The sequence below is a fragment of the Colius striatus genome, chromosome 5 (assembly GCF_028858725.1).
Source record: "Colius striatus isolate bColStr4 chromosome 5, bColStr4.1.hap1, whole genome shotgun sequence".
Lineage (NCBI taxonomy): Eukaryota > Metazoa > Chordata > Aves > Coliiformes > Coliidae > Colius > Colius striatus.
Genome location: NC_084763.1, coordinates 13460164 through 13474604, shown reverse-complemented (window position 1 = coordinate 13474604; position 14441 = coordinate 13460164). Strand labels below are relative to the sequence as shown.

Sequence of the window (14441 nt, the reverse complement as noted above, 5' to 3'; positions counted from 1 at the left end):
GAAGAGGAACTTAGTAATTGTGTGTAAAGTGGAAGGTAACCAAAAAACATCAGTAAGACTACTACATGTGCAATGAGATGAAGAGAACAAACCTCAAAACTATAGTTTATCTTCCCTGGGAGAGAGACAAGCAGTAGATGCACCTTTTGAGGCACAAGTCTTTCTTACTGATCCATATTTGTTTTTTCTCTCACATTTTAACATTTCTGCTAAAGAGTCTTCACATTGAAGATGCTTCTGTGTTGCTCCAGTTTTTACTATCCCTGGACTCCTGATGATTAAAGTCATGCAGCATATTCTAATTTGTCCAAAGGTATAGCAGGATGGACTTCACCACTCACCCACTCTTTCATAAAATGAAGTGCATGTGATTTGAGAGACATCAGGGTAATAAAAATGGAGACAGTAAATTATTTTAGTGAGATGAACTCGTCCAGAAAAAGGAAATCATTACAAATACTCCAGCTTCATTAAAGCTTTTGTTTATATGACTGTATCTCATTTATTTGGAAACACTTGAGGCTACAACATCTTTCAATTATTCATACTTTGAAAGTTGCCTTTATGTTGGCTTCCTAGAGCAATTCAAAGGATAAATTTTCTAGAGAGAGTCCCAGATGAAAGGGCTGATAGTTTTGGGGACATTTCTGCACATATTCCACAAACACACACACACATGTATATATAATGTAGCAGATATTGACCATGACCTGCAACGTACACCTTTCTACCTGCACATGTACCAGGATCTCTCAGACCTATGACTTTAGTTGCATGCTTTTTTTACCATTACTTCTCTGCTAGACAATAGGAATAACTACTTAGAATTTCTACTCTCTGCAAGGCCTGCCATCCATCTTTGCCATCAATAAAAATACAGTAACAACAGCAGTAACAAATTTAAACAAACAACTGCTGCATAAGCTTCTATGTAAAAGTGCAACAGATGACTGGTTATACTCAGGAACAGTTTTTTTAGTTGCTAAGTAGTAAAAAACAACCTAAAAAAAGGCCAGCAGATCACGAGTGGGCCCAGGTGTGTGGCTATCCTCAGTGCAATTCTTCATAGTGTCAAAACTTTACTCATCATGATAAGTCCATGCCAGATTGACACTGTGCTTACAGGACAATGCTGTACCACACCTCAGTAAAATGGTCTCTGCACACTCTCTTTGTATAGCTATGTAAGCCAAAGCAAGTGTGCCAGAAGCTGCACTGAACCACAGTGCATTTGCTTTCCTGGAAAGCTGAATATGGGCTGGTTCCTTCACAGCAGTGCCCTCCAAGCCTTAACACAACCTATAGATCCCTAGTGGCACATAGCCTCTCTTCCCTTCACGTTCTCTTCCCCAAACTGTAGCCATTTCATGGTTACAGCAGATTGTTACTGTTTGTCACTGGCTGTCAGAAACTCCCCAGTTGCTAGACTTCTGCAGAAATGCAAAACTGGCTGTACTGCAAAACTGATTGCCACTGCAGCTGTTAAAGCTTTTTGTTTTCTGGGTTTCAATGGGACATGAATTCTGTTCTGCCTGCATTCATGCTGTAATTTGGAAGCGATTCCCTCTCTGGCTCACACCAATTACGTGTCTGTCTGGCAACATTACGTTGCGAGTTGGTGATATGCAAAGTGGAAAGGCATCCACTTCTCTGGGAAAGATGTTAGTCCTTCTTCAAGGTGAAAAAGTAGATCACTAAAACAAATAACAAGATTTAAATGTCTGTTTCTGAAAATGCCGTATGGTACGTGTCAAGAAGTTATTATTGTTTTGAAAAGATGAGTGGTCCTAAACCAGGCTATCAGCAAATTCAAAAGTAACATGCATTTTGTACAAATGACCTCAAAACATAGAAGCATGTTCCAAGAAGATGAAAATAGTTTTTACTGTCATTGACCTATGACATAAAGAGCATTTTCTTAAACAAGAAAGATTTTAAACACACCTGAAGAAGTAACCCAAAATGACTTGGATTGTGCAGTCCGCCGAGAATACTGTCAAAGGACAGCTTAAACAACAGGAAAGCATCTAAAATTGCAGAATTCCAGTCTTGTAAATGTACAAGGTGCCATTAACAAACAAACAAACAAGTTTCAGTTTCTTGCCATGCTTTCCTGTTCTCCACTCCTGATGTACTTCAACACATCTCACAGTATTGCAATTTTCTTCTACCCATAGTGGCAGCATGTGCACAATTTCTGTCAAGTGTGGCCCTCTAGGTTTATGGTTTTTGCCAGTAATTATCATCACAGCTGCATTCAGTGAAAAGATTTCTGTTGTGATAATCTGCCACCACAGAGAAAATAACTTCCAGCCACTTCTGCCTTTACTTACTCTTCCAGATCCCAGATCATTGTTGGCAAATCACTCTCTACAGTGATTAGATATTGGTATTCTGTTAAGTGGGTTTATGTACAATGTTTACAGGACACATTGAGTGTCATATTTGATTTGCTTGTTAACTTTCAAAAATGTAGGAAAGAAAGAGTAACAAGTTGGGGAACATTAAGACTTTTGAACAAAATACTCTCAAACACATTATATATGCCTCCAGATTCAAAGTACAGAAAACGAGTAATAATTCTCTGTTTACTTGAACTGACTCCTAATGCCTCCTATTAATTAATGGGAATCTCACTGTTGCAAACAGCCAGTCTTAACACCTTTGATTTTTCAAGTTCCCTCATATAGCTCTTTAATTAAAAAAAAAAAAAAAGTTAGAAAATAACTCTTTAAGCTCTTTCTGTGCTGGCTGGTCACAGCATAAAGGTAATTTCCTTAAATGTGATACGAATACAACCTGTTTGTCAATGAGTCTGTTGACAAAAGAAAACCTTTGTCTTCTGAGGTTGGTCAGGATGATCCCCACAGCTGCTAAATAAAAAGCCTATTTTACCCCACACAACAGCACCATCAAAACTGTTAAACGTTTATATATTCCAAGAACAGAAAGCAGTCTGCACAGAGTGCTTTAAGTTCTTGGGAACTTTAAATTCTCTATGCAAGGCTAATTCTTTATTTGGCCATACTGTGACTTCTCCTTTACCAGGGCTCCTGCAGTTGTGACAGGTCGAACACTACAACATATGCTGTAACATTTTCTGAAGCCCTGTGTCCTTGATAAACTACCAATACTGACTTATGTGGTGAATACCAAAAGATATCAAAGTCCAGATAGTTACAGGAAAAGCAGAAGTTAAAGACTGTCTTCCCAAAGTGAGCAACTCTGTTCTATAGAGAATACTATAATCAGCAAGACTGCAATCAATAGCAAGTTAAGCGAAATATAATACGATGCATAGAAAACCAATATAGATACCTTGAAAATAAATTACCATGTATTAACTATCTACTATGTGCCTTGTCAATCACTAAATAAAAAGACTACCTACCTCAGGAACTGCCTGAGCTACAGATTAATGGAAAAACACTCCAGCTAGAAGATTTACCAGTATGTTCTTTAGGAAACAGTTCTTATTGAGAAGAACTGAAACATTTTATGAAGGAGAAAACCCCAGTTTCTGCAAGTAAATCAATTTTGTGGACATAGACTTATTTTCCTTTTAAAAATACAATTAAGAATGTATTTTAATCCATTGGCTGTTATTTGAACTGTATCATTAGTAATGAGCTGCTTTAACATTAATATGGTATTAAGGAAATGGGGAACTTAGGGGCATAATCTAACTCCAAGGAGATTCACACTGACTTTTTATTGGAAAATGTGACGGTGCATCCAGCTTCCACCAGATTCAGATGCAGTCAGAGATAAAAAGGGTTGAGTTCTGATTATCACTAGACTGATAAATGTATAACAATATGTGGTTGCAAGCACTAATTTCCAGTTAAGATGCAATGCAGGGCAACTCTTTTCCATTCCCTTAGCAATCAAGTTACAGAAACACTGAATTGGCTTCTGCAAAGTGCTATGTACCTTTTACAGCAAGTTAACATTTCCAGGTTCAGTTATCCCATATCCTTGACCATTCAAGTTCTTCCACTTTTGAAAGAGTTACTATGTGCTAATATGAATGGAATTCATAGTCACCTTTGGAGACTAGAAATAGGATACTCAAAAGACTGGACTAAGACCTGCATGTGTGATGAAAGAGATCCCTGTACCATTAAGGAGGAATTAAACCAGAAGAAGCGTTGCATGCAACAATTTCAGTTTTTCAGTTGTGCTGAATGTTTCCAGTGGTCTACCTTAGCCACCTAGGCAAAATCCAGAAGTCTGACAAAAGCATATAGAAACTGCACGACAGTCAGGTGTATTAGTTTCAGACTTGTTTGAATTTGAGATCAATCAAGAGAGTCTTTGATCTAACCTAAATTCCAAAGGATTTGGAAAAGGTATGAGTTATAATTTATTAATCTGTGACTTTGACCTTATTGGTATCAGCCAGAATGCTACACACAGACATTTTACAGATACTCAGCCTTAGAAACAGATTATCTCTCGGCAGTGTGAAGCACTGCTGATGGTCTGTAATGCCTAGCGTTAAGTTAAATTGAGAATGTTGTTATAAAGAATTAAGGGAGATGCTGAAATGTCTCCAGAATATACAGGATGATTGTATAATGTTTGCAAAATACATTTATAGGAAATAGTTTAAAATAGAAGAACATTGCTTTTAGGGCAGAATTACATTACAGGATCTAACCTTTAAGGTACATCAGTTTACAGCTGCTTCTTTGAGTTGTGGTTACTAATCTGTGAGACTGATTATGCTTTCTTTCAGCTGTTAACAGAAGCATGGGGAAGATAGATATAAAATCCCAGAACTGGCTTTTGAAGCCTTACTAGCTCACTTTGAGGAAAAATGGAAGTGGGAGAGGGCTGCTGGTAGATTTCCTGTCACAGCTTTCCACAATTGCCACCACTCCACAACTGCAAAGAAAGATGCAATGTGAGAAATACTTAGAAGAAAGCCTCTTCAGGCGGGCCGCATTTCATTAAAGGCCCAACTGCGTGATGAATTTTGTCAGCTTAATAAATTGCCCCCATTAACTGAGACATAGTAGCTGTTGTTAATTGATTGCATGCACATTCTTCACTTGCCCTATTGTAAGAAAATGCAGCTTAGCATAACCATCTTTCAGTGATGTTTAAAACCAAGTCATATTACACTGTAGCTGAGCAGCCCACACTTCATGGGCTGCTGCTTCTTTCTACTTTGTTATGCTGGCATCGCTAGGTTTTGAATCTCAGCCCTGAGATTATGTACCAGTGCACTCAAAGACAAATCATTTGCCCTGTCCGGAATTAAAATAGGAGAAAATGAAGTAGGCAGTAGCAAATAACAGCACACGCAGATACTCTCAGAACCACTTAACTACTGAAGTGGGAAGTTAAGGCAAAGAGAAATGTTGATGTATGTGAATTTTATATATCTAAATGCATATTCAAGGGTTCCTGCTCACTGTTGAGACTTAATTATGAAAGCATATAGCTTTGCAGTTGATTAAATATATTAAAAATGTGGTTTTAGTGCAGCCTAGAGTGCTATATTTGATGGCTACAGACTCTTCAGAAGGAACAGGCAAGGAAGGAGAGGTAGAGGGGTAGTTCTCTGTGTTAAGGAGTGTCTTGACAGATTAGAGGTCAATGATAGTGAGGGTAGGGTTGAGTGTTTATGGCTAAGAATCAGGAGGAAGGACAAGGGGGATGTCGTGGTAGGAGTTTGCTATGGATCGCCTAGACAGGATGAAGAGGTAGATAAGAGGTTCTTTAGACTGCTGGGAAAACTCAGGATTACCGGCCCTCGTTCTCATGGGACACTTCAACTTGGCAGACATCTGCTGGGAATAAAACACACCAGAAAGAAGACAGTCCAGGAGGTTCCTCACATATCTGGTGAAGGAGCCAAGGAGGGAAGGCACTTTGCTAGACCTGCTGTTTGTGAACAAAGAAGGTCTTGTGGGAGACTTGATGGTTGGGGGCCACCTTGGGCATAGTGATCATGAAATGATCAAGTTCTCAATCCTCAGAGAAGCAAAGAGGCAGAGGGTCAGCTGAAATGTTATCTTAAATTTCTGGACTTTGACTTGTTTAGGAAGTGATTAGCCAGTGTCCCTTGGGAGGCTGTCCTGAACGGCATTCTTCAAGAAGGAAATCTTAAAGGCCCAGGATCGAGTTGTTCCCATGTGCAAGAAGGTGAGCCTGTGAGGCAGAAGATCCTCATGGCTGAACAGGGAGCTGCTTCTGGAGCTCAGGAGGGAAAAGAGAATTTATGATCTTTGGAAGAAAGGTCAGGCAGCCCAAGAGGACTATGAGGTTCAATAAGGCCAAGTGCCAGGTCCTCAAGCAACACTACAGGCTTCGGAAAGAGTGGCTGGAAAGCTGTCCTGCAGAAAAGGACCTGGGAGTATTAACCAACAGCTGGCTGAATATGAGCCAGCAGTGTGCCCAGGTGGCCAAGAAGGCAAATAGCATCCTGGCTTGTATTAGAAATAATGTGACCAGCGGGACCAAGGAAGTGATTGTGTCCCTGTACTCGGCACTAGTGAGGCCTCACCTTGAATACTGTGTTGAGTTCTGGGCCTCTCACTACAAGAAGGAAACTGAGGTGCTGGAGCGTGTCCAGAGACGGGCAATGAAGTTGGTGAAGGGTCAGGAGAACAAGTCTTATGAGGAGCAGCTAAGGGAGATGGGGTTGTTTAGCCCAGAGGAGAGGACACTGAGGGGAGACATGATCACTCTCTACAACTAACTGAAAGGGGGATGTAGTGAGGTGAGGGTTTATCACTTCTCTCCAATAATGGATGATTGGACACTAGCAAATGGGCTCAAGTTGTGCCAAGGGAGCTTAATTTTGGAGAATTTTTTCACCAAGAGAGTTGTAAGCATTGGAATAGGCTGTCCAGTCACCATCCCTCCAGATATTGAAAGGATGCACAGATGAGATGCTGAGGGATATGGTTTAGTTTAGTGATGGGCCTGACAGTGTGAGGTTAGTGGTTGGACTTGATGACCTTAAGGGTCTTTTCTAATGGTTATGATTCTATGTAATGTCTGAAAATCTCATGTATATTCTATCTAAAGAAGATGGTGTAAACTATCACCCCTCAGACCTTTGTTTTTTAGACTGAGATCATATCTTCTTTTTAAATTGCAGATCACACAATATGGTGACACTTGCAGGAATTGGAAAGATACTGGTCACCAAAACCAAACTCACATAAGAAATGTCTTTTACTCAAAGAATCCAGAGGACAGGGCAAAGGTATGGCCAGCAGTAACGTGGTATAAGAATTACCACATTTAACCAAAGTTAACCTCATCTGATGTCTCCAATAATGGCCAACAGATTAGACCTGAGGAGAATATAACGGTATTCAAGTGTTGGTGAATCTTCTAGCTGGAGCATTTTTATGGCCATAAAATCATCAGAAGAACAACTTAAGCAGTTCAGTTGTCTTTCTACAGTGGCTGAATTATACTGCAGCAGGACTGGAAAAATACTTACGCTCCACAAAGTAAGAGCTGGCATCAATCTTCCAGATAATCTGTCCACGGTGAGAGCCATTGACGCCACGGTTCTTGTAGTCCAAAAAGTTTTCGGACAAGACCTCATCTGTAAACAAAGAAAACAGTCTCTTCAAGTGCCTGTTATGATAAGATGCATAGCAAAGTCAGGGTAAAAATATACCTTTAGCTTGACAGAGTATCCTGAATCTGCTAGACAGCTTGGCACCACATGTTGAGAAACTGGCTTTTCACTCGTTTATATTTTTGAAAAGTGCAGCTCTACTTAAAAATTACAGTCTTTCCTGAAATGTAATTTCAAAAATACATCCCTACAAAGTTCTCAAAAATCAAAACATCCAGCTCATCTTTGATGAATCCCTACCCAATTAAACACATTTATCTAGTTGTAAGACAGAATGGTAACAAAAAATAAACCCTTCTTTGCATCAACTCTTTCCTTAAAAAAACCCACTAAAAATAATTATGTGCAGGCATCTGTACTACATTCACTTGTATCACAACAGCTATGGGTAGCACTTGCAGCATACAGGAAAGGGTAATTACTTTTGAAGAATCACACTGAGTGCCTTCACAGCTCTCGGCCTCCAAAACCAGACGGCTGACAACAAAATGGTGTCCCCTTGCAGTATTTTGAGCACGTAAAAGCTGTCAGACTACCAAGCTGATCTTTAGAAAAGTCAAGGAGTAATCTAAACAAATTAATAATATTGAAGAAGTTACTAAAAACCAAGTCTGATAAAGCAACCACCTTGTACACACAGGCCAGAGTGTAAATAAAAAGAAGCCTGAAGAGTGGCATTCTGGTTGTCAACACAAGTTTTTATTCTGCTTCCAAGTTTCACTTTAGATTGCTTCAACAAGCTCTTTTCCAGACCAATCTACAAGTTCTACACAGTGTAGATGTGAGCAAACACATCCAAGCCTCCAGGCAAGGACCTGGTTCTTGACTCACTTTTATCTATCGGCTTGAAAACCAGCCAGTGAGACTGCTGCAGCCTCAGGGCCGTGCTTACCAACTACTCACTCATACCAGGCTTTTAGGCAAACAAAAATGCATGTATTTCCACCATATCAAGCCAGCACTTATGCTTTCAATCTTCACTAAAGACAAACAGTGGAGAAAAAAGAAAACAGTCATATGGAGACATTTACAGCCTGTCAGAAGGAAGCAAGGCTCATGGGAAGTGATCTGTGGGAGCCTCAAATGTGGCAAATTCAGGAGGCTGAAGCAACAATCCAGGATGGGCCTGGCCATAGCCTCATTGCTCCATCTTCACGGGGATGAAATAGATTTTGCATCTGTGCCCTGCCCAGGTCTCCACCTGCAGATATGAGCCAGTAACCTCCTGGATCTTTCAGCAACATGTAGAGCTTTAATTTTAACAGAGATTTGTACAGATGGATTTAACCAACTCGACCTTGCCATGGAAATGATCCCAGGAGGGTGCTGAGGCTCTGTTCTGAAGACAATTACATTAATTATTACTTACCCTAAGAGCTGAGGAAAAATGTGAAGCACTCAATCTGAGATTAAAACATATCAATTACAAACACTGAAGCACTTGCTTCGTTATCACGTAGGTCAACCAGAAAACAAAGATGACACCAAGAAACATCATGACTGAGGACAGACTGATGGTGTGACAAACTGCAGAGAGGAAGAGGCAGCCCAATGGACAAAGCCAAGAAACTAAGAAACTTAGATATTATTAATATATATGTATACAAATGTTAAATAAAGCAGACTTTTATCTAGAAGGAAATGACTCTTTCAGTGCAAGAACAAAGCAGCAAGCAGATGCCAATATTGTTCTGTTGGTTTCATATAGTTGTGCTCTCAAAGGAGTAAGGCAAGTGGGTTACCAACATTGAACTCTTTGGTGACACCCTCTTGGGGAATTTACAACAGAAATCCTTTTAAAGAGATCACTAGCGATTGCAACAGGTCATTATAAATGGCAATGCCATCTACAACACATTTTCCCATCTCTGACTTGCTATTTGTCAGTAATTATTTCAGTAGTTGTGTTTCATACTCTGTATTCAAGCAAAAAATCTTTCAGCTCATTCACATAGGACATCTCTGTGGCAATCCTTCAATGGCAAAATCCTCCAGTATGATTTCTGGTCTTCCTCTGTACTTTATAGCTGCTTGTATCTTCTTTTAAATGACAAATTCTATATTAAAAAAGCGCAGATAAGTATACACCCCTGCTCTCAGAGCTCTGGCTTACTAATGACTACCTTCAGTAAAGGACCACTCTGGATATAGATTATCCAGAATTACCCAGATCATTCTGTAGAAGTAGGAACACTTATATACACATGAGGAGCTTTAATGTTATGAACCGTACCTTTTGCTTTGGTAGGGAAAACACTTCCTACTTAACAGTGAACATGTACTGAAACATTGCACAAATCTAGAGCCTGGAAACCCTGCCTGGCCCTTTGTCCTGATGAGGCACAGAGAGCATCCCTCAGCTCAGGCATGCTGCTCTCTAGCTTCATCACTTGTGATGTTTATTTGTCATACTGAGTCTCTGCAAGCTGCTGGAGATGCTCCAATGCCTGCCATATTATTAAGATGTATGGGTAGTTACTGTTCCTCAAGGTACACTGTTTATCAAATACCATGCTTGTTTAAGTAGGCTTAGCTGAGCTAGACTGGATGGCCTTGCTTAAGAAAATTGCAGATATTTTAGGCCAGTTTTTAGCAGCACAAGAGACCCCAGAATCAGATTTAAAAGGTTATGTTCATGTGTAGTACCTGCAAGGGCCAGCTGGCACTTCCACCACATTGTATGTTGCCGGCTTCCCACAGCTGGCACAAAGGCAGCATGAACTCTGCACCACCCAGTCTCTAATCTGACAGAGATATCGGCAAATGTCTATACCCAAAACAAATCACATCTCTATTGCCAGCTGAGGCAGCAGGGATGATTGCAGAAAGCCCTTTTCTCCTTTTTGTGGGAACTGCACAGGAAGCCTGGAAAACCAGGCTGAGCAGAGGGACCACTCTCAGTCTGCACGTCCAAGGTAGAAAACTCCCAAAGAGAAGGGATAAGGAAGTCAGTCTGTGGATACAGGTGGCAGGTGAGACCACAGAAAAGTTGGAACAAGCTGCTCCCACCAAGTAGCATCTGCATGTTGCCTGTGTCACACAGGGGAAAGACAGCATCCAGAGCCAAAACGTCAAGTTGCAAAGCACATCAGGGAAGGGATAAACACACAGCTAGTCATGCACACAGAGTTTATAGACAGCAGCCACTGATGAAATACAGGCTCAAGCAGCAGAAATGATTCCTGTCATGGCTTTGCGTGGAGCCTTTTCTGGTAAGGGGGAAGGGGCTGTAAAGATGGCTCCTGTAAGAAACTGCTCAAAACTCTCCCCAGCTCTGAGCCAGACCCACTTCTGGGGCTGAGCCAATTAGATGCCTCCATGATCACTTTTTAAGAAGCTAGAAAATGAGAGTCCTTCCTGCTCCTTCTTGTTCTGTCTCTCCTTCTTTTCCAGCTGGTGGTGGTGCAAGGAATTGGGAGAGAGAGAGAAGCAACCATGTGGACTCCAAGGTCAGTGATGAAAGACAGGAGGAGGTGTGCTGGAGCAGAGACTCCCCTGTGTCCTATGGAGAGAACTGGTGAAGCTGAGGTTTGTTTGCACTTCATAAAAACCCCACAGCAGTGGCAGTGACTGTGCCCAGAGGAGGCAGTGTCCTGTGGGAGGAACCCTGTATTGGAGCAGAGGAAGAATGTGAGTTGTCCTCATTTGAGAAGACAGAAGCGGCAGAGCCCATCAGTGAGAGACTGACCACATCCCCCATTCCCTGCCCCCCTGAGCCGTTGCAGGGGGAGGAGGTAGAGATATCGGGAGCAGTGAGCTGGGCCCGGGAAGAAAGGAGGGATGGGGGAGGGAGATCTTAAAGTGCTGGTTGTAATTTTCTCATCATCCTACTCCCTTTCTGCTTTTGTTCTGTTCTGTTTCTTGTAAGAATAAACTGTTCTTATTTTCCTCTCTAAGTTGAGTACTGGAGTCTGTTTTGCCCGGAACCATAATTGGCAGCGAGCCCTCCCTGCCCTGGTCTCAATCCACAACAACCTTGCTTATCTTTTTACTCCCATTTCACTGGGGCCTCTGCCATCCTAACGAGGGTGGGAGTGAATGGGGGCATCGAGCGAGAGACTGTCGTGGTGCTTCATTGCTGACTGGGCCAAACCACGACAACATTTTAATACGAATTTGTGGAGCTCTGCTCTCTGTAGGTCACCCCAAGTAGGAACAATAGAAACTTTAAGTATAAAAACATTTTTTAAGTAAAACATTTGTACACATTCATAATTCAGAAATTCAGAAATCCAGTACGCAGGTGCTTCTTCTGGCCAGATGTAAGTTGTGTTTGTCTCTTTTGAAAAGCTAAGTATTTCCTTCTTTTCAAAGAAGTTATACTTAATTTCATTCCAATAGAAACTTACATTAGTTGGGATTTTAAAGTCAGATAAATTTTAGCTCTGGAAAAACAGATGCAGGTCCAAAAGGGAAATCTTTCTCTTAAGAAAGAAATATCCCCTGTCAAATTAAAAATACCAGGAGCTGAAAATGGGCAGGAGGTTGGAATCTACGAATACACCTGACCAACCTATTTTAGTTGTCAGGTGATACTATTCCAGGCATGCTATGCCTTGAACACTGACATTATGTACATAGCACAGTGACAAAGAAAAGACCTGCTCAGTGCTCTACATATATGTGCATGTGCGTGTACATGGATTTATCAATATTCATGCCAATGTCAGTGAACAGACAGCATGGTAAGGAGAAGGAGTATGTGCAAAGGAAAACAAATTTGATTTCATATTTCTACTGAGAATCCTTATAACAAAGGAATTGACCTTAAAAACATATTGCATCTTAATTCCCGAAGGTAAATGGTGAAATGCTTCTGTTCACCTCAACACAAAAGGAAGAGCAGAGATAATTCTGCTCCCTTTGATATATTTCAGCCTGCAGCTAATGGCTTTTGACATTTTTCCAATGAAGCATGGTAATGCATCTCCCTCCCTCTATTTTTGAAAGGAGGTGAACCTTTAAACTAGCTCTCTGCTTAGCTGGCAATCCACTGCATAGTCTGGGTTTGGCCCTGCTCTGCAAAAAAAGCAAACACTTTGTGATTGCTCTCAGATCTGTGGCTTCATTTCTGTGGATAAACAGCTAACTTAGGAAAAGTGTCAAATGAGGGAGTATTTGGGACATGCAGCCCTTTGACCATCATCAGCGGGTCCTGGAGCTGGGGACAGTGAGGGCATCTAAAGCAGCAAGCCAGCAGACACTGCTCCCTGCCTCCCCTGCTCTGGGGCACACAGAGCTGCCGCTGCCACTTGCTGGGGCACGGGAAGGAGGCTGTAGAGCTGCAAAGCTGTGCTGAGATAGGAGCAGCTGAAGTCCAACCTCCCACATCTCACATGGTCCCCTAGAGGAAACAGGGAAGGTGATGCATGACCAGGCACCAGGCAGCTGGGGCTGAGCAGCAGCCAGAGGGACCAAGGCATGCTAGAGGCAAACAGTAGCAAGTGCTTTGGGAACTGGTAGCAGTTCTAACAGACTGCTCATCCTCACTGAACCAGATACCTTCAAGCATAGCCCTTTACTGCTAAAAATATTCTGTGCTGTCACTTCCATGCTGAGTGATCCCCAATATACTTCACAAACACGAGAGAGAGAGAGAAAGATAAAGAACCATGGCCACCAAAGAAAGCTATCTTTCAGATGAAAGAGTGCAATCAATTGACAAAAAGCATTCCTTCAGAAGAATTAGGAAAAATGTTGATAAAGGCCAGTCCCTCAATGATCTTTAAAAAACCTTAAAGAGGATTTCAAGTGCTGTCAGCTTACACTAAACAGACAGGACCTTGGTATTTGAAAGCTTGCCTGAAATTCCCACAGACAAGAAAACCGATAGTCAACATATCTTCCTCGGAAGGACTGATGGAGTTGAAATTACAAATAACTGAGTAATCTTTTTGGCTAGTTTGGTTTTACTTAAGAGGTGGAAATAAAAAACCTGTTCCCCTTTCCAAACAATATTTTGTTGATGCATATAATCAGCCTATCTTTCCAGATTCTACAAGAGTAACAACTACAAAATACAGAATAAATTGGGCTACCTTCAAAGCAGCAAATAACTAACATGAGACAGGAACATAATATCAGAGAGATGCCTGAACTTGGTACGCTAGTCTCTATCATTAATTTGATTTAGCTCTACATATTACAACACTTGCTTTCTATAAACTTAGTGAAATTATGGCATGCAAACAAAAGCTACAGTTCATGTCTGGATCTCCTGTGAATAGGAAATGCTGTACTCTAGAAATTATAGAAGCACTTAGCTGAACAAATTTGTTTTAGCGTGAAACTTAAAAGTGCTTTTGGCCAATATGAATGTGTGTACTATGATACCATATAGACAGTGTTAGCAAAATGCTTTTAAAAATCATTTTCTTTACAAAGAGAACAAGCTTTAGTTGATCTGGTTTGCAATTTGCATGGAAAGTGACATTGTAAAGCATAAAATATCAATAACACAACAATATTTTGCAATACAAGTCATAAGCCATGGATAAACTTCCTATTCCTGATGTTTCTTCTCTTACCACCCAGTTTATCACTTGAGGAACCCAAAATGACAACACTAGTCTCTACAATTCACAAATGCAGCTTCTGCAGAGTTGTATCAGGCCATGCCAGTATCTCCTTTTGCAATCATTTAATGTTACTAAACCTTGGAAAACGTGATTCCAGGTCAGGTACAATACAAGTGGTCATCATTCTGCAGGAGAGGATCTATTCGTGAGAAACGTATGCAGAAGGTGCAGATTGCCTGGCTCTTATTTGCAAAGACACCACAGTAAAAAAAAAAATCACAAATAATTATCATGATCATGATTGGAGTCAA

The 14441-nt window shown here is 40.9% G+C and overlaps 1 protein-coding gene across 1 annotated transcript in view; it reads right to left on the bottom strand.

The window, feature by feature from the left end:
• HECW1 (HECT, C2 and WW domain containing E3 ubiquitin protein ligase 1) overlaps positions 1-14441 on the bottom strand; it is a 181930-nt gene that overhangs the window by 158866 nt on the left and 8623 nt on the right. Inside the window, exon 2 of the mRNA XM_061996514.1 lies at positions 7469-7576. Within this exon, the coding sequence (XP_061852498.1) occupies positions 7469-7576 (108 nt within the window). The remainder of the gene's footprint in view (positions 1-7468; positions 7577-14441) is intronic.